We start from the raw sequence: 25220 nt of genomic DNA, 5'->3' as shown, positions 1-25220 counted from the left end.
CATAATTTAGTAAGTGAAGCAGTAAAGCACAAACAAGCCCAGTGTTCAGTGAGTAATGCTACAATGTGGGGGAGGATGGGACTGTTATCCAGCTGAGACAAATACTCATAAATGCATGTCCTGGCGCTCAACCCGCGCACTCATTCGCACCGATATTTCTGCAGTTCACTGGATGTTGAAGCAGCGTTATCCAGAAGGTGTGTGTCACTGTTCGCACGGATGGACACGCGCATCGCGGTCTCCTGCCGCCTCTTCATCCACCATCTGTGCGCCCCGCCCCGCCCCTCCCTCTCCGGCTGACTTGCAGCATCACAGGCAGCATCGCGATGCTGTCATAAAGAATAAATTCCTGTTTGACCATCCTGAAGGGGGCTGTCGTATTTTCTGAATGGGTAATTGCGGTAGTCTGTATTTATTCGTAAACGTGTAGGCCTGTAATGTGTTTGTGAATGTAAACCTATGTTTAAACAAATAGATACAGCTTCCTCTCTTTGGGTTGGGAAAGATACACGCGCATCTTATGCTATAGACTGTATCTGATGGATTTGAATACATCTCTGTCTCAGTTGGAATTTTCCAAGGGCAAAATGCGGCAGCGATGAGCACGTCTGCCGGCTAGACGGAGCAAGTCAGAGGGAGGCTGTTTCTTCCAGCGCTAGTCCTTGAGTTTTCAGAGGTATCCGTCACATCCAGGGTTCAAGCTCTCTCATCCTTTGATTCACTGCCTGGTTTGGGGATGCGACGTCATGAGTTGATCGCGTCCGACAGATGTGTTGCAGTTGCACAGGCATAGATTCGCCGATTCCGCTTGTTGATGTCATAAATGTTCAGTCCTCTCTTTGCGCACGGACTGATCGTAGCTTTCATTTAGTCATCGGGATTGCATAAGATGATACCTGGATCTGCCGCATCAATGCTACCATCTGCAGAAGCTGCGAAATTGTACCAGACCAATTACGTCCGCAACTCCCGTGTCATCGGACTTTTGTGGGCCATTTTCACTATCCTGTTCGGCATTGTTAACGTGACCATCTTCTCGCAGCCCTATTGGATTGGGGATGGCATGGATACACCGCAGATCGGGTACTTCGGCCTTTTTCACTATTGCATCGGGGACGGACACTCCAGAGACCTGGCCTGCCAGGGCAGCTTCACCGAGTTCGCCGCCATCCCCTCCAGTGCGTTCAAGGCCGCCTCCTTCTTCATTGGAATGTCAATGATGCTGGTGGTCACCTGCATTGGCTGCTTCAGTCTCTTCTTCCTCCTCAGTACCTCCACCGTGTATAAGATCTGTGGCTGGATGCAAGCAGCATCAGGTAGGCTAAACGCCCTTTCAAAAGGTAGTTTACTGTCACTGCTTTCCCAATATGTCGGTGTTTAAATTTGACATGTACAACTCCACACTGAACACAGTTACATAATTAGTAGTTAGAATAGAAAATTAGGATATCTTGTCAAAGCCTTTTTTTATGTTAGATTTTAGAAAATCATAAACCCCAAAACAAAGTAGGTTTGACTTTGATTGATAAGCTGATCAAATTTTGAGGAAAGACAAGGTGAAGATAACCTGATAAGAATTGTCTAAATTCAAACATACAAAAGACTGAGCTGGGTGTTGCTAAAAAACCTCACAGCTTGCCCAAAGGACATACACACTTTTTTTTTCTTTTTAATTGCAAAAACAAAAACTTTAGTTTCCACCGTTTTATCTTCATAGCTCCACAAGTCAAATCTATAAGAGCCTTGCAAATCATTTTCGACTGACAAAATCTATGGCATAAACCATTCTTGTGATAATGCTGAACCTATGTCCACATTCACAACAGAGAAACACTATCTCCTAAAGCCTGCGACAGATTCACAGGCTTAATGAGATTCAGGCACACGCGTACCTACTGATATTGTCTTCTAAAACGTGTGTCTGTCTAGAAGCTCACTTAACTAGCTTAAGCTAAGCACATAGGCAATAGGAAATAGGCAAATACATGGCAGTTTGAAACTCAATTTACACCTACACCAGTGTTTAGGAACTTGCCCACCGAGCATTTAGTGCCGTCCGTGTTGCTTAAGTGTTGCTGACGTGCATCTATGGTCTACAATGAGTCATTTCAAGACTGTATAAGCTAAAGATCTAGACATACTAAGTGATATGTTTCTCAGCTAATCATTTTTTGGAATGAAAGCATGATGTATCACAACTGATCAGAGTAACTAAGTGAATTCTCAACCTAAAGTATCTGTTTTTGTTGTTTTTGTATGAAAACAAAAAAAACACTTGCCCTCTAGATTTGGAGGGAAATGTCTGGCTCATTTATGTAGAATTTAGGTGGGATTGCCAGTTTATATCTAATTAAGTCTTTCTTGACTGTGTATGGGAGTCATTTGCCCGATGATCAATTATACCATGTCTCGTTGTCTGTGGTTTGTCTTTTTTTAAAGTGCAACGTGGCGAACGCACATGTATCAAGTGGGAAGGGTTTATCTCTTTTCATTAACAACCAAAATATGGTACAGAGTCATTAGATAATGTTACGCAAGAAGATTACATATGCTCTCAAATTTCTGTGAAAAGTCCACCGACAATGTCAAAAGAAGAAAAAAAAAAACACAGACTTTAGACTGCATAACCATGTCACATTTTAAGTTGCTTACATAACATATCATCAGTAGATTACTGAATAATCTTCAGTCTATCTTCCTCCGTATGCGTGTGTGTGGTTCTTGTGTGTCAAATTCAATGTTTAAAATTGGCAAAGGTCGATGGTTCAGCTTCTGGCAGCATTTTGGGAGTCACTGTGACTGTGGACGAATGACATCCATTGTGAGTAGACTCCTCCATCATCTGAAGAGTCCAATCACTGCCAAACATCAGTTCTCTCAGCTGTACCAGTGGTCAAAGCAGTCAGCATCCTGTTCGCAGCAAAACACAAATTATTTGGAACAGCTCCAGCTGACTGTGTTATGTTGGACGGAATTAATGCAATAAGCCTGTTTAATGAGGAGACCGCTGGGCTTTGTGTTTCTGCTGCTAAGAGATGAAAGAGAAAGCCAAGAGAAGAGACCATTGCCACTGCAATCTGGCACATGGATGCTTAATGAGCAAGCCTGGCTGATTAGCACTGTCAAACTTTATCACACTCAGTTAACTGACTGTTAAAATCATGCTGCCTTCACAGAGTAGCGCTGCGGAAAACAGGTGGCCCACTGACGTCCTCACACCAGCTGATGTTTCATTACAGAGGTGCAAATCATCAGTATGATTGTGACAAATCGTATGTCAGACCGAGTATGTGCAAAAGAAATTTCTTTTGCCTCTTTTTTCCATTTACCCACTGTTTTCACCTTGAAACATTTTGGCAACGCGGTATACAGAGTATGTCAACTCGCATGCCATTAAAGCAAACTGAAATGAAAATTGACTGTGGGCCAGCCTTAGCTTGTCGTCACCCTTCCTGCTGCTAGACTGGTCAGAGGACAAAAGTGACACAGTCAGTATTCAGAGCAGTGCTCTCTGCTCTGTGGCATCAATCTTTCTCACTGCTCCAGCAGCCACCATCATTAGTCCTTTTTGCCCTTTTACTTTTCATAATCTGAAGTGACATTTTCGAGTTTCTTAAAAAATTGTGGTCCTGATTTATACTGAACACCTCAGTGTACGATACGTATGAAAGCAGTGGCATGGTTCATTGAGTAAAAGAGCTATTCAAACACAAGTATTTGTGGATAGATACCAGTGTTGTATGGGCCTTAATCAGTTCTCTTGGGTTGAGGTCAGACGGTTGTACTGTAGATAAACACTCAACACGTAAAGGATTCACGCCACTCCACAGTGAATGGGTTGAGTAAGAGCTGGCACACATCTCCAACCAATTCCAGAGAGGATTTATATGCAGCTCAGGTGGAAATACTAAATGTTTGATGATGTGGCCAACCTCCAGGACACATTAAAGGTCTTGAAATGCCTGTGACAGCCAAACTAAGTTAAGTGCAGAAAGTGCTAATGCGTCCATCCTGCCCTAGATGGACGTGCATCCTTCTTTCAGATCTATTTCTGTGCATCTGCACAAGTTTATGGCATGCAGATTTAAGATTTATTCTGCTGAGTTGAGCACCGCAAGATCCATCGTGTACAGTTGCCTTTGCCTCATCTCTGTCTGTACAATGTGCGCTTTCTCTCTCTCCCTCCTTCTTCTCCATTCGTTAACTGTAGTTCTTCCCGAGTCTGCACACCAATTAAGAAAGAATACTGTGAGGTCAATTATAATTACTTCTCTGCGTTATACCCTGTATGCATGCAATGCTCTGTCATGGCAGCTGTTGGCCTTTTTATAAATTTTGCTAGACCGGCTCCTCTAAATACAACTGAAATGAGTCATACATGTGAATAAGCACACCTTGTAAATTTAGCAGAGCAAATGTTCAGACTGAGGGTGGCCTATTTGGAAAAATACAGACTGGGATGTTTTTTCAGAGGAACACAAACTCGGGGGTCAGGCTTCTACTTGTCTCTCTTTTAGCTAATTTCATCATTTTCTCAATTTCTTTGGCGTGTATTTGTCTCTGTGTGTATTGATGTTGCAACATAATTAAGGAAGAAGACATTTGCTCGAGTGTTCATTGGCAAGCAGAATGTCAGAATTGCCCTTAGGAACATCCTTTGCTTCTCCTTTGATGTGGTTGGTTGTTCATTTTCGAGGGTAAGATAAAGGGTTTGCACAGTCCAGCGTTTTCTGCGGCACTTTCTTGATTTCCTTTGATGATTAGCTGAAATAAAAGAGTCAGACTTGATTTGAGATTTGTTTTTGTTCCATTGGTCATGTGGTTTTTGTGCTCAACTAAATACGAGCAACAGATTTTTCAAGAAAATGGCATGCTGTACGTTATTTTGACAGAGCCAAAACATAGCATATGTGCATTTTTTTGCCATAAAATACAACTCATGGCACTTACACAACAAAAGCCCAACAATTTTACAAATATTAGTTTTTCCTGACTCATATCTCGTCCTAAAATTGATGATTGTCGATCAGGACGCTCTCATAAAGTGTAGGAGGGATTGCGGTTGATGTTGCTTTGCTAACTCACATAACAGACACCTCCAGTTTGAGACCCACCTGACAAATTGTATTCCACAGAACCAAAGACAATGTTTTCTATTTTGCCTTCACTCTTGAATGGTCAGGGTTAGGATTTAAAACCAAATACACAATCACACGCACATGTTTTAGTACACACGAATTGCAGCTCCGTGTGGACACTGCCCAACATAAGACATACAGATATGGTACATAGTCATGTCATTATTATTAGATCATTATATAGTACATTATTATCATTATTATTATTATTTAACTGCAGCTTGGGACACTATTGTCAAAATTTGCAAATGAGATTGTTTCTCATGAAACTTGGGTGGTCAACATAAAAAGCTGCTCCAGTTTAGCTCACATACCGTAGTTACTAAGTGGTTCTCATTCAGCAGCTTCAATCTATTTACTTGAATCATTTGCCTATACAAGTATGCAAACAGTTATTGATAAATCAGTTCAAAATTAAACCTCAGCTAAAGATCAAGTTAGCAGCATCATCTATCCCCCATGGTGTAAGGATGGGGAGAAAAGCAGTGAGATGCCCAAGCAAGAGCCAAGATGATAATAAGGAGAACAAAGAAATAATGAGAGAGCTGTAAGATGTGAGGAGATAAACAGGAGGGCAGCAGAAAGCAAGCCAGATAAGAGAGCTTAAAGAAGACAGGCTGAACTGTTAGGTCAGATCTCTCTGTCTCTCTCCACATATCATTATCCCTGTTTCTCTGTGGCTCGCTTTCACTCCCATGGTCCATTAGCTCAATCGAGAGGCTTGTTCAGAGAGGAGCTTTAAAGCCTTGTTGAATGTAGAGGTGGCGAGTGGTGGAGCTTGACGTGAGAGCGCCTGTCAAAGAGCTGCACTTTTTTACTGCAGTGGGACCAGAGCTGCTCCAGTTTTGCAGAGTTATTGCAGCAAATGAGCACTTATGTGGTGATACCTGTCAGGCTTTTTCAAAGCAGATTCATGTTTTTTTTACTGATGCTTATGTCAGTTGTGTTTGATCCTTGTGAGCTTCTTTGGTAGACATATTAAAAGCATATTATTTGTATGTATGCTAATACTGTGCATGACCGGCCCTGCCAAAGACTTGATGACCTTTATAGACCCCTTGTGTCTTCCTTGTATATCAACTTGCTCAAGTTGAAGAAACCCAAAAAAGGTATATTCGAGGTATTTTAATCTTTAACTTTTGCTGTGTTTTCATCATGCATCCTGCCTCTTAACTGCAGGACATGAAAAACAAGTCTCCGAGAACCCCAAAAAATTTGCCAGAGTCTGCAGGTAACACAGCAGAAAACTTGCTGACTATTGTTATAATCAAAGTGGCGGCATATATTGGTTCTGTATGAGTCAGGAAAAAGAATGCATTCGATCTAAGCTGCCAGTACGATAATGAACATACAGATAAAGACCAGGCCTTATGGAATAATGTGCTCTGGACAGACAGGTTAGAGTTGTTTTTTTCCCACAGCAACCGCAGATATAAAGGATGGTGGTGGAAAATAATTTTTTTGGGGTCGCCTCACTGCTTCAGGGAATGGGCACCTGGCCACCCCTAAGGTATTTCTGAATTCTTTGTGTTGTCAAACAATGCTTGATATCAGCGTGAGCTGTCTGTCTGCAAGTTGAAGTTAAAGTGGGAGTGGATATTTCAAAAGAACAAAGACAAATAACAATAAATATATATTAAAAAAATGCTCAAAAGGATGGGTTGATCAAGTCAAAGCTCATATTTGAATCTCTTCAACACGTTGTGCAGAGAATTGAAACAGAGAGAACTTGTAAGAAAAAACAATTTGCTGAAGGAATCATGCAAGACTGGTCATAAATTTCAGAAAACCTATATGAGAGAGTGATGAGCCGCGATGAAACAATTACAAGAAGTCATTTCTGCAGAGGAAGACTAAATCTGTTGACGTCTTTGCTGAAAAATTATATCCATAGGCACTAGCTCTGTTTCACTGTTTCAAAGGACATCAAATGTTTGTTCAAATAAACCCTGACAACTGTTTACTTTTTCCTCACTCAATTGTATGGCTTTTACAGCACAGTTCAGCAGTTCCATTTTACTGGATGGATACTGTGCTCAACTTCAAAGGTTTCCAAATAAATGATTATGCAGAATAGTTGTCTGAAAAACCATTAAACATGTAACAATGGAACATCCAGATTGCAGCCTGTGACACAAAGGTAACTGTCTTCCAGTCCCGCTGTTATTTCACAGTAGTCTTTGACAGTTAAGGAGTACTGATCTTATTTTTTAGAAACAATTCTGAATGTATCTCATCACTCATGATGCTGAAGATACTTACGGAGCAGGAAGTCATGTCTCTCTACAGCGCAAAACCACTGGGGCAGATTTATGTGACACAATCAAACAGCACAAAAGTGCTGTCTGCTGTTATGTCAGTATGACACATTAATGCTTCTAACTATGAAACACCTTTAACAGTGCTGTTATTTCTGCATCTTTGTGTCTAAGCAGAGAGTCAGAAAGTGGGCTCACATTGATTTCAAAGACTAAGCAAACAAGAGTAGACATGAGAGAAATATTGTTCAGCTTCAGTTGCAGTAGGCCTCAGGAATTGTTTGCTGAAATCCATGCTGCCTGTGTAGAAGTCAAATGATTAAGGGAACCTTTCATTTGTTTAAAAAAAACACACACACAATTTTAAAAAAGTAGGGGGGTGATGAGTTCATGTGGGCTTGTAGAATGGATGGAAAGATGATCTTTTTACAGTGATATAGAATGGATGTGCAACACAAAAGGGACTGGATAGTGTAGTGGTATGATTGCGACCTTTTGTGTGGGAGACCTGGGTTCAAATCACTCACGAAGGGTACTACCTCCAGTAGAGGTCTGTAGGCAAGACCCCTTACCCTACCTGTAAGTTGCTTTGGATAAAAGTGTCTGTCAAATGTATAAAAACATGAATGTAGATTGACACAGGGTGCATTTAGAACAGACAGCAGAACAGTCAAAGGCAAGATGAGATTTATCTTTGGAGTACAAACACATCTTTAACCTTTTTAGTCTGTTTTTATTTAAACACATTACGGGAAATAAATCTCTTGCTTTGGTCTCTTCTTTTCACGTGATCTCTCAAGTCACCTCTCCATTAAAACTGCTTCATAATTCAATTACTGTACTTAAAAAACACCGTCAGTTGAACCATCCAGTTAAAGCCAGAGGAAGGAACGATCATCCGTGGGCTACCGATTTATTCCACAGAGGTAGGGATGAGGTGGGACAGCGAGGACGCTGTGACCTGTGAAAAAAAACTTACCATGCTGTAAGGTGTCACATGTAGTGCACAGGTGATGTTCGTGCTGTGCATGCACTGTGCTGGAAATTACACTTACCCAAGTATAATTCTGGAGTAACTTAACCCGTGCATTTTTATAATGCGCCACAGAGGCACAGATTTTACATGTGAAAAAATACATCTGTTATAAAGTGTCACATAGTGGAAACCTGTTTGCAGTTTTTGAAGCTTTTAAATCTAGTTGCACCTCAACCAGCTGCAACGTTAAAGTACCACAGACTAACAATGATGAGTGAACGTATAACATTAGGACGGGACATGCATAATGAATTAGTTTTATCAACAAGTTTCAGATGCTATAATGGATAGTAGATTCATGTCATACTGATGTCAGCATTGGATATGTGATACATACATCCTTTTTGTCAAGTACTTTGTGCTTTGTCAGTAGCACGATTATATTTGAAAGGTGCTTCAGATTCATGTACTATAATAAAATAATGAACACATCGTTACTTGGTGATGCTGTGCTAGAGCCCTTCAGCCTGCCCTGGTTTAACCCGTTTAGACCAGCGGCTAACTCTGAACCATGGGAATGGTAACACCCATGTGACCTTAATGGGTTAAATTAACTGTTGACAGAGAAATAATAGCCCTGCCTAAATTATTCACCTCTAATGTTCCCAGACAGTTGGCCCTGTGGATATTTTCACAGAGAACTCAGAGGTCTCTATGATCCCCATTGCCCTTGCCACTCTTTATTCTCAGTGGAGGTGCAGGCTGCATCTGCACCTGTTACATAAGCCCTCCACCCCAGCCTGACTCCCTCCTGCTCTGCTCACTGCGGTTTTATGTTGAGCTCCTCCCCCACCCTGCACCCTCTACCTCAGAATCCCCAGCTCTGCCGTAACCTGAAGTGCCTTATCTGATATGGTGGCACATGTCTCACACCTGAAATGTCAGGCTTATATCATTTTATTGGGACCACTTGGTCATTTCTTGGCACTATTACTGAATGCTTCTACGAGGTGTTTGCAGCCAGCTCTACTTTCTAATACAAACTTCAGTCAGAGTGTGATAATGAGGCAACTGCCAGATGGTATGTCTGGACATTGAAAGTTGAAAGACACAGTCTGTTTGAAATTGCAACATTTGGCCAAAGATGGCAGGATTAAAAAAGGATTTTAAAGATGACAAGTCACTGCTCATTAAGTCCAAAAAGTCAAAGAGCCAGATATGGGTGGAAATCGTTAGCTGAAGTTGAAATTTAAAAACTTAATGAACTGACTTGATGGAATTTTGAATAGTTGGAGTAATGCAAGTTAGTTGCTTGTGTAAATGACTAGTAACTGACTTGAAATTTGGGGTACTAGTGTGTGTCTGCAACAGAGACACTGCAACTTTTTCATCCTCCTCTGTTGGACAGAGATCATTTTTGTTCAGCCTCTTTTATCGAAGTCATACATTAGGTTTGTTCTAAAGCCGGATGGTTTTTTTTTTCTCTGCAGTAGAAGACACACCCCATCATGCTGCAGCTGGCAGGTAGACTATAATGTACAACACATCTTGTGGGGGCTTAATTGCAACCAGACTTAAAAAGTTTTTCCAAACTTGTCCTGGCACAGAACAAAGGTGATCTGATGAAATAAGCGATCTCTTGATCCTCCTAATCCTTTGAACTGAATTGATAGGTAAGCTCTGGGCTTTATGTGCTCGTTGTGCAGAAAACTGCTGAGGATGTTGACAGAGTGGAATACAGAGGATGCCTGGAAGCGGCTCGCTCCCCTCTAGCACCCGTCAAGATTTGCCAGCAACTGAAGCAGAAATAGTTTTGGACTGTAGACAGCTCATCTCAAAAAGCATGCTCCGCGTCTTCCAGGGGAGCCTGTTGGAGTCAATTTTAAAAGTTTCTCTTGCTCCACTTTCCTCTGTGTACTTGACACTTTATTGGATACATTTTTAGAGAACTGTCTTAACTTTGTGTCCAGCCAGGCTGTCTGAAAGTATATTCATCACCCGATTGCTGAGTAAAACTCTAAATTCTATATATTCACAATCCATTTTTCCCATAGTACTCTAATAGCTCTGTCATTATATCATATTTCTTTGTGCTCTTTCCACCTCATAAACATGGACTGTGGAGCTGGTTAATGCAGTGACACATTTTCATACCCCATTTAGTCTCACTGCATGGGTAAAACACTTTAATTGTCCCCATTTATCTACATGTAATTATGGCATATTATTGTCATGGTTTTAGGCCATCTTTCTGAGCACTCATCAGCTCATTATTGGAGCCGGAGAGAAGTCTTAATTGTCAAGTGGGAAGAGGGAGCTGACACTGCTCACTGGCCATGTGAAAGATTATTGGGATTAATCAGTCTCATTCTGCGCCCTCATCATCTCTCTGTAAAGCTCGCAGAATTGGGCACTTTCAGGTGAAGATGGAGCCAGATTTTCTTTGACAGACAGTACTTATCTCCAACATATAGTGTGCTCACAGTGTCATACAGTGATTATCTGTGGAGGAAAGAGATGCATAGACATATAAAATAAATGCAGCTTGCTGTCAAGTCAGTTAAACAAACCCTGTGGTCCAGGAAATATTTAGGAAAGGCTACTGTATCACTCCCACCTCTCTGCTACTATGTGACGTTCGGCCGTGGGCTTCTTGTCTCCTGTCTCAACGATGTGAGTCATCCAAGCACCCAGCTGCATCGTCACATTGTGCCTCAGAGTCTCAGTCTGCCAGTTACTTAATACTAAAAACAGCATTGTGAACCAGTATTTCGGAATCCTGGACCCACCGCTCTGCGTGTTTTTCATGTTCCCTTTTCCAACATTGCTAGATCAAATTAATGGGTCATTAACAGACTTCTGCAGAACTCGATGACTTGATTTGTTATTTGTTCCAAATACTGTTCCTTGAAACAGTGTTACAAACACTGATGTAGTGCTAGTCGTTCACGTTAGTAACCAGTGATAAACAATACCAAGCTATAATTCTACTCTGTTAGGGTTAGGGTCTTTGAACATCCCTTACTGTATTCCCATTGGGTGTTTTTTATAGGAAGAACTAATAAGATTTTGTCCACATCCAGGTCACAGTTTCACCTGTGGGAGTGTTACACTTGTTATGACATTAAAGCAAACGTACCTATGCATATCCATGGGAAAGACCTGTTGGGATAAACACTCCTAGAACATTTGTGCTGGTTTTCCTCTCTGAGCTGACCTTACATGCTGTTTTTCTATGAGAAGAGACTAATGATCCCTCCATAAGACCTGCTGCAACAGATTTTCAGTCCACTGACAGCCACCCTTCCATGGAAACCATTTCTGATGAGGCTTCAGGGAACAATAGATGAATCAACTGATGGTCCAGAAGCATCTCTCAGGTCCTGTGTCAGGTCTTTCCAAAATGTTGTGCTATTTCGTAAAGATACTGCTCATCTGCTGTTCATTGTACTTTAGACCCGAAACTACTTATGTCCTCAACTTGTCCAGTTTCTCTAATGTTTCTCGGAAGGACACACTTCTTTAGGAATCGTCTTGTCGGGGCAAAAATACTATTTTATGGCTGTCAGACAATGTTATCTTGGCATTTTCATAGATGCAACTGAACAAATTGGAACACATGATGGGTCTTTGAGACAGGATGTTGGTAACAAAATTATAACAAGGAGTACCGCTAAGCGGTCTGTTAGACACAGCACTGAGTCATCCCTCAGTTAGGTGCCCTTTTAATGCTTGAATGATTTATAGGTCGGTGTTTAAAGGGCTTAACAAAAAAGACAAATAAAGAAATAATCATGAAAAAAGAACAAAAAGAATTCCTCTAGAAAGGTCAAGCACAAGGACTGGACTGAAAATGTCCAAGGCAAATTCAAACCGTTAGAAGAAAGTTTGGCCCCTTGGATGCAAATTTAATGAAATGAGGGTTGGATCAGGTCTCTTGCACAGTAGAGTGGGCCTATTTGTTACTTTTACTTCTTGTGCTTATTGCACACCTGTTTTTGTATTTGGGTGAATACCCCACTGTTTTGTTCTTGCCAAACAGACCTGGTTGTAATAAGTCATTTTTTAAAAATCTGTATCTATTCTCCCCAGTTTCTGTTGTGCTTTGCCAGATTGCCCACATTGCATTATGACTAGCTTTCCAGCCTTTGATTTGTGTGTTTTTGTCGTAAGTGTATTAGCCAGGTCCTTTTTTTTTCTCTCTGATTCTAGATTTTTTGACCCATGCTCTGTTTTTAGATTTTGTTGCTTACTTTCTCATGTCGCTTACCTCCTGGACTGCTACCCTGCACTTGACCCCTACTTTGCTTAATGAATCTCATCTTTTGGATTTTACATTGCTGTGTCTTCAGCTTGGCTTCTCCGCCCTGTCATGTGCTTGAACTAGATCCATATGCAGTGTGAGATAAGCACCATCTAGGATATGTGTATGCATAATCAAATTAGTCACAGCTATTTAAATGAAGAGGGGAGCAAATGCGATCCATAAAGGATTGTGGGAGCCGAAAAATGTGATTTAGTTTTCATGGCTTCTTTGATGTGTGTGTGTATGTGTGTGTGTGCGTTGGAATGTGACGCTCACCACTGTTTATTTCCATTTAACACACGGCTCAATCAATGACGAGCGAGACACTGAAGCAGACTCAGACATGCAGCTGCGTTGTTACAGCAAAACAGATTACAGGACCAAACATCCATCCATTTTCTATACCCGCTTAATCCAATACAGGGTCGCAGGAGAGCTGAGGCCTATCCCAGCTGCCATCGGGCGAGAGGCAGGGTACAACCTGGACGGGTCAAACATACATCTGAAAAGTCTACTGCCTTCATGCTGTACCGTGCCATCTGCTGATCTGCCGTCAGACTTTCCTGCTGCATTATTTGCACCTCGTCTGCCCTACCTACCATCTCTTACATAAGCTGCTGTTAGCACTTCTCACTTTTTCAGTTGCATTATCCCAGTATTTCCAAGATTTTTAGCTTGTGTTGAAAAAGTATAAACTACAGAATACTGAGAATAGCCGGAGGGGCAACAGCATATGGCGCTTATGACGTTAGTGTGGTGCTGAGTGCTTGCTGGCGGCCACACAGAGGACTGGAGCATGGCTCAGGCCCAGTCTCCAACCAACTAAACACACGCACACACACTGTATTTCTGTACGTCTCTTTCTTGCACTGCCTCATAATCAGTCTCTCCTTTCTCTGCACCCGTCTGCTGCTCTCCTCCAGCTCTCCAGAGGGAGCAGAAAAGAGATAAAGAGAAGGGCAAAGCTGAAAGGGTAGGATAACGCCATCAGTTAATGACTCGTCTGAGCTCCAACTGACAGCTGCATTCTGTCAGGTATACTGCTATTTTCCTATAGCGAGGATCTGGAGTATGCTGTTTATCATTATAACATGAAGTTGTGCTTCTGTGCCTGGGAGGTGAATGAAGCCAGCAAATAAACAGGGTGACAAGATGTTTGTTATACTATGATTTTGATGTTCCTATTAATTATCCATTAGTAATGTATAAGGATTTGATTGTTTTTTTTGTTGTTGTTGGGTTTTTTTCACATATTATTATGTAATTGTTAGCTACTTGGGCAATGACAGTCCAAAACCAATAAAAAAAACCATTCAGAAAAAAAGCTATTTTTTTCCTTAAACAAATAGCAATTCACTCAAATTGTGAATAATCACTTTTCTGTTGGTCACCAATGAATAAACTAACAATTTCAACTCTAGGAGGCCCACAGGTTGCATGTATATACATTCATAACCAGGGGAATGTATAAATCTGCAAGAATCTTAGCCTCGCGACAGTAAGCATGCAACAATTAGCTGTGTTTAACTAGCCTACAATACGTTCTGAATTTCCAAGCAGACCTAAACTAACATTTGCCCATCACTACTGCTTATAATAGACAACGAGAACCATTTTTTAACAGCAAATTTTCTAATACCCCTGTTTAGCGTAGATTCCCATTTTGCGTGTCATTTTGCCCAGTGTCACGCTACAGTATGTCCATAAGGACATTTAGATGAATGCACTATTGTGGTGTACAGTAAAGGTAAGTACAAACCTAAATTATTGCAATATTTCTAAGGTGACAGGTAAATGGGCTCTTACTCCAGAGCTGTCATTTTAAACCAAAGTCAGTTCAATATGACATGTGACAGAGCTGTGCCATTGGTGCAGCTTACTGCTGTGTTTGATCATTTCTGAGACATGCCATAAATATGGTTGTGACAAAGTAGATATTTGCTTTTGATTCAATTTATGCAGTAGGATTAATGTCATGTCTCCTTTAGAGGTTATTGATGCCAAAAAGACTTCATTGGTGCATCCTTGATTATAGCTCCTCCGGAAAACCTTGCGGCAGATTTTAGGAAGTGACCCCAGCTTTCATTTATTTGGCTCTGAACCCTTTCCAGATTTCAGACAGCAGGACAGAGGAAAGAGGAGACGAGGATTCACGCATTACACAAATGAGATGAGCCTAAAGTGCCACGAAACAGAGCTGCTGTGGCCCTATTTCTAAATAACACCACAGTGCTAGTTGCACAACCCAGCCTGGAAAATCAGAGTAGCAAATGAGACAAAAGGGGAAGAACATTCCAGCATAAGGATGACTTACGGCACACTGCCAAATTACAAAAGAATTAAATTAAAGAATAATTTAAACATTACCAATACTAATTAAAGCATCTAAGATACTTAACGGATATCGAGCAAGGATGTGCTCTCCTCTGTTGTGCTTTATTGTTCTGATAATGTATTTAGACTTACCATATATGCAGTAAGGAATGTTTTCACAGGAATGTTCTGCATTATTGTGAGTTATCGAAGATTTCTAAATGAAGTAGTGATCTCAACTTTCTTCCCTTGGTCTTACAGATATAGCTATATAATCCATTACGCAAGTAGTTATTTACTGGAATGGGTCTGCTGTTATGTGTTGAGTGATCATGGATTAGAGGACTTCCTGTTACAGTGTATGGAGAGGACATGTGCTCCTCTTCTTGCCACAAGCTGTTTCGGGAAAGCAGAGCAGCATATGTGGCACCCTCTCTTGGTATAATCCTGGCCACTGCATCCCTCAGAGATGTTTATCTGCAAAGACAGGCTTAGGAGGGAATAGTATTCATTATCTACTGTGACACATATTTCACCACTCATCTATCTCTCATTCTCTTTTGATCACTCCAGCATTTGTCTCTTTTTTTCCTGCACACTCCACTTTTTTTTTTCTCCTATCAGCTCCAGAGCTCTGTGAGACAGCTCTCTCCTCTCCCGAGCCTCAATGTAATATTCATGATCGCACTGATCTGAGCCAAAAGCTTTCAAGAGACACCCAGAAGGATCTAGAATAGCTTGTGTTACCTCCGTAAATGCATCATGAATGAGAGAGAGCAGAGATGTGTACTGACTCTCTGAATATCCAATGTCCCTTTGTCTGTGGCTTTGCCTCTGTTCAGCGAATGCTTTATATAAGACCCCACAACACACAAAGCATTTATGTAGCGAGGAGAAGCTTGGTTGAAAATAATTGGTTCGTTTTCCAAGGTGAAACATTTATATTGATCTCTTAGCACCACTATTTGTATGTGCTTGTTGCTCAAATTCCCAATACACAAAGAACCAGAAATACAAGATGACAGCAAAAAGATTATCAAAAGCAAAAGTCCAGCTATCAGGATGGACTTCAGAAGTTTGACAATCGTGTTGTGGAAATGAGGTGAAGGTATGTTATCAGTGTCTTTTGTTTGTCTGTTAGCAGGATTACACAACAGCTTAAATGCTAAATGTCAGTCAACTTGGTGCAGCAGTGGGAAAGGAAAAAAATCATGTAATTGTGACTCAGATCAATATCAGTTTAGTTCAACATTAAAGCTTATTTAGTTATAAATGTTTTGCTTTATCTGATTTAATCAAAATAGATATCATGCTCTGTTGGTTTCGTTGTGTTTCGCTCCCTTGTGGGTTTGCCTCATTACCATCATCTGTGCCTCATCTGTGTTGAGGTTTACATTATTTCTTGTGTATTTTGTTTAGTTTTTAGATCTTGGTTCTTGTCTGTTTCTGAGTTTGTTTTTCTCTATTTCCTGCTATTGTCCACAGATGTCCTCAGCAACCTTTGTATTGTCCCTTTATCCGTTTGTTACCACCTGTTCCCGGTTGCTCATGACTCACCTGTGTCCTTTAATCTACCCCCCCACTCCAGTTCAGCATATGTGTCCCATGTTTTTATTGTTCATGCCAGGTTCTCATTGTTAATGGTTTTGGTCGGTCCTTCTTTGTGCTCTATCTTTGCTCATGTCCATATTTGGTTTTTGGCCTTTCCTGCGCCAGCAGTGCCTTTGCGCTTGTTTTTTAAATAAACTTCTCTCATTCCTTTATTTGGCCACCACTCCAGTTTTGTCCACATTTTTATTCTTGACTCAGGAGAAAAAAAAGGAGTATGTAAGACAAATGTATTTTGTACAACTCTAATGAGTTTGAAAGTCAATACTTGGTCTGAGCACCTTTATTCTCTAACACAGCCTGAACCCTCTTAGACAAGCTCTCTGTCATTTTTTTTAAGTAGTCCTCAGGAACAGTTCTCCAGGCTTCTTGAAGGACATCCCAAAGCTCTTATTTGGATGTTGATTGCCTCACTGCTTCAATAATGTTGAGGTTTGGGCTTTGGGGAGGATTCATCCCTCCATAAGACCTGTCGCTTCAGTCCAATTTTGGTGTCATTTGGCATAGCTCAGCCTTTTTTCCCATTTTACCTTCCTTAAGATTGGCTGCTTGACAGCCACTATTCCATGGAGACCGTTTTTCTCAACTGATCCAATAGACAAATCAGTTAAAGATGCATCTCTCAGGTCCGGCATTTTTTTTAATTTCTTGACAACTTTACTTTCAGATACTGTTCATCTGCTGTAGATAGTTTTTCAGATCTGAGACTTCTTCTTTTGTCCTCCACTAGTTCAGTTTTCACAAATCTTTTAAGGTCGCGTTCCACACCATGCTAAGATATGCCAGGTTCTGGAAGAAGAAGAAATTAGGAAATTAGTTTTAAGCAGTTTTAAGTTTGTCCGCAAATATCCTTTGTTGATTATAAAAGCCCCACTAAGGAGGGGCATTCGAAATAATGAGCTATAGGTTGAAATATTTGCAGCTGTAATGGACATTGACATTTGAATTGCATTTGTACCTATCAAATAATCAATAAATGGAATTGAAATAACAGTGTTAATACAATGTCCATGCGAATGGTGTCATTGTGTTGTTTGAAAGTGATGACAGCATCAAACTCCTGCTCATTTTTATCTGATTACCCTGTTTGTCAAACACCTGATATTACAAACAAACCCGGAAAAAATCTATACACTTTGAACTAATGAGTAGTTTAACAACACTGTGACTTTTGTCAGGCCAGAGGTAGAAGTGAACCTGTAACTTGTCCTATGCTTTTCCAATTATAACCACAGTTCTCGCTCTAGACTCTGGAATATGTGCTGGCCTCAGTGACGCTCACTCAGTTGCTGATCCAGAAACCAGACTCCGGAGCCATGTTTGACAGACAGTGATACTACAACATACAGCGCTCGGGCAGGATGAGGGACACAGGTCCATGTGAGGTCTTAACACAGCCTGTCAGTGCTTTGAGTTAAGTCTCACGTGCTTGAAAATGGTTTTCTATGTGATTAAGCAGTAGTGCCTGGAGACAAGTAAACTCTATTCATTCATAAAACTAAGGTATAGAGATTTGAGGCTGAATTCTGTTGCTTAATCGTGCACAGTTTAGTGAAATGGCTGCGATACAGTAAATTACATTAAATTGACTGGAGCAGACGTTTGCTACCACTCTCCAACTTATCCAGCTGTGTATCTCAGCTCACTGAAACACTGGTTCTGATAAATTAACCAAGACTGTTTGATTTCCGAGTGAAAAACTAAACTAGTTGATTTATAGTGCTCTGTGAGATGGGCTTTATGTCTGCTGCATGCATGTAGTAAGTCATGTCATTTCTGTCTTACACACTTTCTCCCACTGAAATGTCTCTTAACTATTCATTTCAGGAAGAGTAAAGTCTGCAGTATTACTGTACTAACAAACTGCAGAGTTTGTGGGCTGCCATGCATACATGAGGGCAGTTTGTGCATGTATAATGAGATGAGAGAACATTGTTCTCACTTCAGGTTGTGGACTGCAGATGAACTTGAGAGGGGCTGCAAACAGGCATGAAACATTCATTTCAATGTAAACGTACATTCAGTATGCAGATTACACGGACAACAAAGTAGAATACAAAAGGCCAAATGCTAACATCCAAACACACAGCATTCAGGGAGGAAACACTGAAAACAACTTTGGGGGATAAAATAGTCAGGGGTCTGTTTATTATTAATATGCAATGTGCTCCGGATAAATGTGCAGTCAGCTTCTTTTCCGGGTCTTCTGCTGTTCTGCTGCAGCACCACCTCAGAGAAGAACCTCATTCAAATTGAAGATGAGAGAAATTGTACCCTGTGGGGGAAAAAGCTGAGCGAGAAGTGCGCAGGCTCTGGATTTTCTTGTGCTGCAGCATTACCTCAGAAAGGAATCTATTTTGAAATGAAGATGAGCAGGAGAACAACTGGAAGATGAGAAAATCTTTATCCTTTGTGAACACGCCAAGAATGAGGAGCTGGAAGTTAAAGGCTAATATTGTCATTACTTAAAATCCAGGAGGGAGAGAAGTCGTGCACAGTCCACAAAGTTGTATGATAGAGCAAATGAGCTGAATGAAAGAAAATGCACGGCAGCTTTTGAGGGTATTTCATGTCATCAGAGACGTTACTACACTCCATATCTATCACTGCACTTGTATCTGGGTGTGACTCTTGCTGTTGTGTTACTGCTGCTTTTACTGCTTTTCTATTGGAGTACGTTGTGACCATCTGCCAAAGATGGGAAATAAAACGGAATAACGGCAGAATCTAGAGTTAGCTGAGTATTATTGTAGAGCTGTTTTATGCACTTGAAAAAAATCATTCCTCCTCTTCAGCTCTCATATTACCCCCAAATGCGATTATCCTTGCACTTGTTTTTCACACTGCCCTTTCCTTAAATAACTGATTGCTTCATCTTTCCTCTCCTCCCTGCTGTCTTCATCCCCTTTACCACCAATATTTTGCCCATTGCGCCCCTCCCTGTCTCTCAACATCAGGTGTATGTCTGGTGCTGGGTTGTATGATCTACCCTGACGGCTGGGATAGTGACGAGGTCCGACGGATGTGCGGAGAGCAGACGGACAAATACAGCCTGGGCGCCTGCTCAGTGCGCTGGGCTTATATCCTGGCAATCATGGGCATTCTGGATGCCCTCATCCTCTCCTTCCTGGCCTTCGTCTTGGGGAACCGGCAGGATGGACTCATGACAGAGGAGCTGCTGGCTGAAAGCAAGGGTGAGAATGTGCCAACTAATCTGATGAAATCTAATATTTCAGCATCCTCTTTCAGGATGGTCAGATGCAGCAGAAATGAAAAAAAAACAAAAAAACTCCAGCACCGCTTGGCAGCCAAATGATTCCTCTTACTTGAATTACAGCTTTTTCATCATTATACTGTGTATGAATAGATAGATATTTCTATTTCTCTATATAAACATAGATTCCTTCTCAATTTTAATCATTTTAATGCTGTATTTGGCTACAAATCTCAGTCCTCATTGTACAATTGTTTTTTTTTAGTAATTTTTTTCCTGGCTCAGTGGACCATATGAATTACTGTCAAAGTGCACCTTTAATCCTATTTGTGTCATAGGAGGTTTGCTAAAGCACAAACTTACAATAAACAAGAATATTCAAAAGTGCGCTTAAAGAATTGTCCCTCGATTTATTACAACCCGTGTGACTTTCATCAAACTAAAAATGGAAAGTGCACACTCAGGAGACGGTTAAGGTCTTACAAAAATGAATATACAATGAATTAAATCCATAAAACATTCGGTGCACTCGTGATCAATAATGCTTCTGATGCAACCTGTGGAAAAAGCAACAAATTACCACTTGAGCCGAGTTGAGGGTAAGACGTGAGCCTTCTTTTGAAATGTTAGCTCAATGACAAATCAGCACTCCTAAGTTTGTGCACCCATTTTAACCCCTAAATACTTTCATCCAGAAGCTGCACTGACATAAATAAAGAGAAGTTAATAAAACAAAATGCCTGCTCTCTATCTTTTGTTTATAAGCAGTCACAAATAATAATGATCTCTTCTAAAGGAAGATAATCTGAGCATACAACTGCGAAACAAAATGAGGCATTCTTTTACCCGTTTGTTTCTGAAATATCAAATATTTACAGAGACAAAGAGATAGGGCTTTGCGCTTTCAAATGATGTATATTTTGTCATGGCTCAGTAAGAATTCAGTCAGATACACTCCCAAACAAGTAGATCTTGTGTGTGTCTGCTACATCCCTACTGTGATATTTAAAGGGTGTATAATTGACAGCATCCTCACTAAGGAGCCTCAATATATTCAGTAAATGTGCTGATTTTTTGCAAAGGGTGTGATCTGGCTTGCTTACTCTGTGTAGGTCTGTATCACAACTCTACTCAGTGATGCAGTGTGAAAAGACCTGGTTCCAGGTATGTCTCACAGTGGGAAAAGGGGCTTATATGTGCATAGCCTACAGTCAGTAACCAAACCACTCAGGCCTGAACAACAATCTATTATCAGCAGCTCATCAGCATCTTCACCAATCAATAAATGGCCACATGACATTGGTATAGGGCTCTGGACAATCTTTCACTTTTAAGCCACTCATTTTAGGGAATTTGCTCCCTGGTGCCATCTTTTGGTGTTTGCGTGCAATAAACAGAATGTATCTTCAGTGTGTGGACATGGGAATTACCACGATCAGACATGTTTAACATGTGTTTTTAAATGTATCTGCTTTCTTTTTGTTTGTTTTCGCAGAAGGAGGGAATGCCTAACCACATCTTTAGGCAAGTAAAAAGACAAACATGCATCTTGAAGTGTACGCCTCAAAGCCGTGTTTCTGTCCACGTTAAAAATGTACAGATGTTAGACAAATGACTACTTGAACGACAACTAAATTAGCACACACAAGACGCTTCTGACACAGAGCGGAAATCAAAACCACATTCACCACTCATCCATGCAAAGCTCTGTGTGTCATAGCTGGGCTTTTACATTCCTTTGACATTTTCACCGATTTCGAAAGTAGCATTTTCCTTGTGCTGTTCTGTTAATTTCTTTATTCCACACCTGATTTGCACTCAGATGATTAACCCACTTATCCACTCTTGCCAACTATAACTGGATGTAATTTGTTGTTTCTCTGTTTGTTTCCTGTTGTTCTCTTCCAGATTGTCTCTGTACCAGTGTAGTCAAGCTTTCCTGACATTGTCCTTTTTGTTCTTGGTTTGTGTTTGATTATCTCCTGTTTTTGGTTTATAGTTTTTAGCCTGGTTTATAGCCTTTTGGACTGATTGCCTTGTTTGACCAAAGCTGTTTGATTTTGCCTGGGTGTTTGGGCTCTCCTCGCGCACTCATCACAGTGTTAACCAGAGTGCGAATTAGCAATGAAGTTGTAAAGCTAAAATAGCCTGAAACTTTTTGGTGCAAATTCATGAGAAAGAGTTGCAAATTTCTGAGAGCCACAAATGAAATGCCACTAAATGTGCCGACAAAGAAATAAAAGGCTTAAAAACACTACTTGCATAAACTTTACTCTCGACACATTCAAATATTCTGCCTCTTGCTCTCTTTCTTACAGATTCCTTGATTTAGATTTGTCCACTCTCATGAAGAAATAGTCCCTCTACATCAGTTTTCAGGAGGCAGCAAGTCTGAGTGTGTGTGGGAGAGAAGTACCACTGAACCTGTCAGCCTGCCTTCCACATCTACCTGCCGAAAAACCCAATCCAACCTACCTTTGAAGCCCATTCACCCTGCTCGCTGTCTCTTCGTTATCCTCAGCAATTAGATGGAGCCCAGAGCACTTCTATCCAACTATGTCAACAGAGTTAACCCTTGCACAGTATTTCAAAGACCACGGCAGGGGCAGAGACTGTTATTCTGAAAAGAAGAGTATATAGAATAGCCACTACCTACCTGAAAAGACACAGGGTTGACATTTTACACTTGCACTTCAAGCACAGACAAACGCATATGCACACACATACACCCCCTCAGTTACATAACTCAAACCTACACATGCAATACATTCAAACTAAATGTTAACAAATTGTGTAATTACAAGTATAAAACTATGTTAACACTTAGACGTGTGTGTGTCACTGTCAGAATGCGTATCATGTTTTCTTTGTGGAAAAAAAGAAAGAAAAAAAAACACGTTAGATAATATCAGATTAATGTAAATCTGTTGTGTTTAGGTTTGACAAAGAAATCAAAGTTTCAGTTTATTCTCTTGCTCATATGCCACTTTGTTCCCCTTACCGAACAAGAAAAAAAAAAGATTCTTAAGACTTTTGTAAGACTATTATCATCCAAAAGAGAAAACTTGTATTAAAAAGTATGTACAGTGAATATTTAAAAATAATTTAGGGAATTTTAACTAAATCCATTCAACGCCCTCTGCTAGCTAACTTTGCACAGCGCTTGTGTTCGAGAGGAAACCTAATATTTTCTAGTTTGGGTATCCACACTGTGATGGTGGCTATTAAGACTGACTGCTGCGGGAGTCTTGGCCGCTGCGTGAGTGGAATTCTGTATATGTGCATTTGAGTGCATGTACATACAGTAAGCATTGGTGTGAGTGCGATGTGTATAATAGTTTGTTGAGCCAACGAACAAACATGCCAGCCGCACACACAATTGTCCTGTTGTGTAGCTAAACTGTGTCTTTCTCTTTCTCTTTGTCTCCAGTTGCGTCTTTGTTTCAATCTCTTTGATTACCTTCCTGTCTTCGTTTAGTTGGGACAAACAGGGTAACATGATGGAGCGGGAGTATGATGCAGAGTGGATGGCGTGCCTCAGTATTGAACTCTAGTCACGATGAGTTAGTAAGGCCTGTCCCAGCCGCACCTGTGGATAATTTTCTGTGTAAAAAAGATTTTCTGTAGATATAGATAAGCAAACATGGAGAACGGGGTTCACTTATAGCAACTTAAAAGAGATTCCTTTAAGAATATATGAACACTTAATAAAGGTTTTCACTGTAAAACTTTGTTGTGCTTTATTTCAGTCTGATAAAAGAAGTTCAGTCATTTTTTTAAAGACAGTCACAGACTTTACCTTCTGGTCATGCTAATAGTTCTTTCATTTTGAAATTCTCCACAACAAACGGAAGATGTCGCCTGAGTATTCCAGCTGAGGGTCTACTTTTCTGCACAGAGGTTTTAAGCTGCTTTCACGCTGAAGACTTTTACAGTCCCATCTTCACAAACACAACAAAGTCTACACTCAGGAAGCAAGAGCAGGTTTTAGATTGTGAAATCTATTTTTTTTTTTAAAACACTTAAATGTCCCATTTATATACACGTTCAGACCCTTTACTTTGTGGTTTTAACTACTTTTGGTGGCAAATGGCAGCCTCAAGTCTTCTTTAAAGCTCAACCAGGTTGGATGGTTAGTGGGAGTCAGATTTCAGCCATTTACAGCTCTCTCAAGATGCTCCACTAGTTCAGGTCCACACTCTGCCTGGTTCGTTTTAGGTCTTTCCTAAAGCCTGTCACACCGTAATGAAGTGCGGGCCCCGGTGCGGTCACAGAGTCAGGAGAACAAGAACTCTTAGTTCAAACAAAAGTTTATTGGTTAACAGAAAATCTCACACAGAGGAAAAACCTGGCCTGGTGAGCAGGGAAGTCGGCCAGCAGGACCGGAGCAAAAAACCAAGGTAATCCAAGAACAGAAAATAATCCACAAAACACCAAGGGTCAGGATCCTAGGTCGTGAACCAAACAGGCCTAACAAATACATTAACACACGAGCAAAGAAAGGCGGAGAAGACCAGGTATTTAAACTAACGGGGCACTCAAGGGAAGATGGAACACAGGTGAGTTACGAACCAGGTGTCACAGCTGTGGCTGTGACAAAGCCTTTCTGAAGCTGTGTTCTCTTGGTGGTATTTCTTCGATTGTCCTTTTGGAATGTAAACTGTTGTCCCAGCCTGTGATCTACATTGCACTGCAGTCGTCTCTACATCTATCCTTACTTGTCTCACATGCCTCTCACAGATAAACAACCGAACAATGACGACAGATGACAACTAGGATAACTGATTGACAGGACTATTGATAAATGTAAGATGCATCAGGACTCAGTTTCAGCTGACGGCATTTCACATTTTCTTTATTTCTAACAAATCGGTGCAGTTATAGATGGTCAATATTTTAACAGTGATGGGTTTTCAGTGAATGGCTGTATTTGTTGGTTACAGCGTTTTTCTGACTGTTTGAGCAAATATACAGAACAACATTTCCAACTTCAAGATGACAGATACATTTGTTGTATATTTAATATGTCATCCTTCATCAGGAAGACATGATGATACCTGTTAAAGACTTCTCATCACAGATGAGGCTAGTTTAAACTACAGACTCCAGGATATGTATTTATGTATCTAACATGGGTTTGATGGGTTAAATCTGAAGTTAAAAAAAATGTATTTAAGAAAAGACCCTTTTTCATGTGAATAACAGGATTGACATGTCTGGGTAAATGGATAATTGAATGTGGGCATGCACAAATATATACATATATATAATCATGAATACTGAAAATGAGCAATTGTGGAGGAAAATAAAAGATTAACAGAAAGTACACTTCAAATTCATAGGTTCAACCGCTGATTTAAATTAAATAAATTCAGAAAAAAATCAAATAGAATACTGACATTACATG

At 40.6% G+C, this 25220-nt stretch overlaps 1 protein-coding gene across 1 annotated transcript; it reads left to right on the top strand.

Moving 5' to 3' along the window:
- Window positions 1-313: 313 nt before the first annotated feature.
- On the top strand, window positions 314-23527 carry LOC140307285 (LHFPL tetraspan subfamily member 3 protein-like). The gene is made up of 4 exons (XM_072386090.1): window positions 314-1316; window positions 19557-19793; window positions 21309-21337; window positions 22132-23527. The coding sequence occupies exons 1-3, from the start codon at window positions 890-892 to the stop codon at window positions 21323-21325; spliced, it is 681 nt and encodes a 226-aa protein (XP_072242191.1). The 5' UTR covers window positions 314-889; the 3' UTR covers window positions 21326-21337; window positions 22132-23527.
- The last annotated feature ends 1693 nt before the right edge of the window (window positions 23528-25220 follow it).

The sequence above is a fragment of the Leuresthes tenuis genome, unplaced genomic scaffold, assembly GCF_036924035.1.
Source record: "Leuresthes tenuis unplaced genomic scaffold, fLeuTen1.0.hap1 SCAF_5, whole genome shotgun sequence".
Taxonomy (NCBI): Eukaryota; Metazoa; Chordata; class Actinopteri; order Atheriniformes; family Atherinopsidae; genus Leuresthes; species Leuresthes tenuis.
Note: the sequence above shows the minus strand (reverse complement) of the source record. Positions and strands in the feature narration are given on the sequence as shown.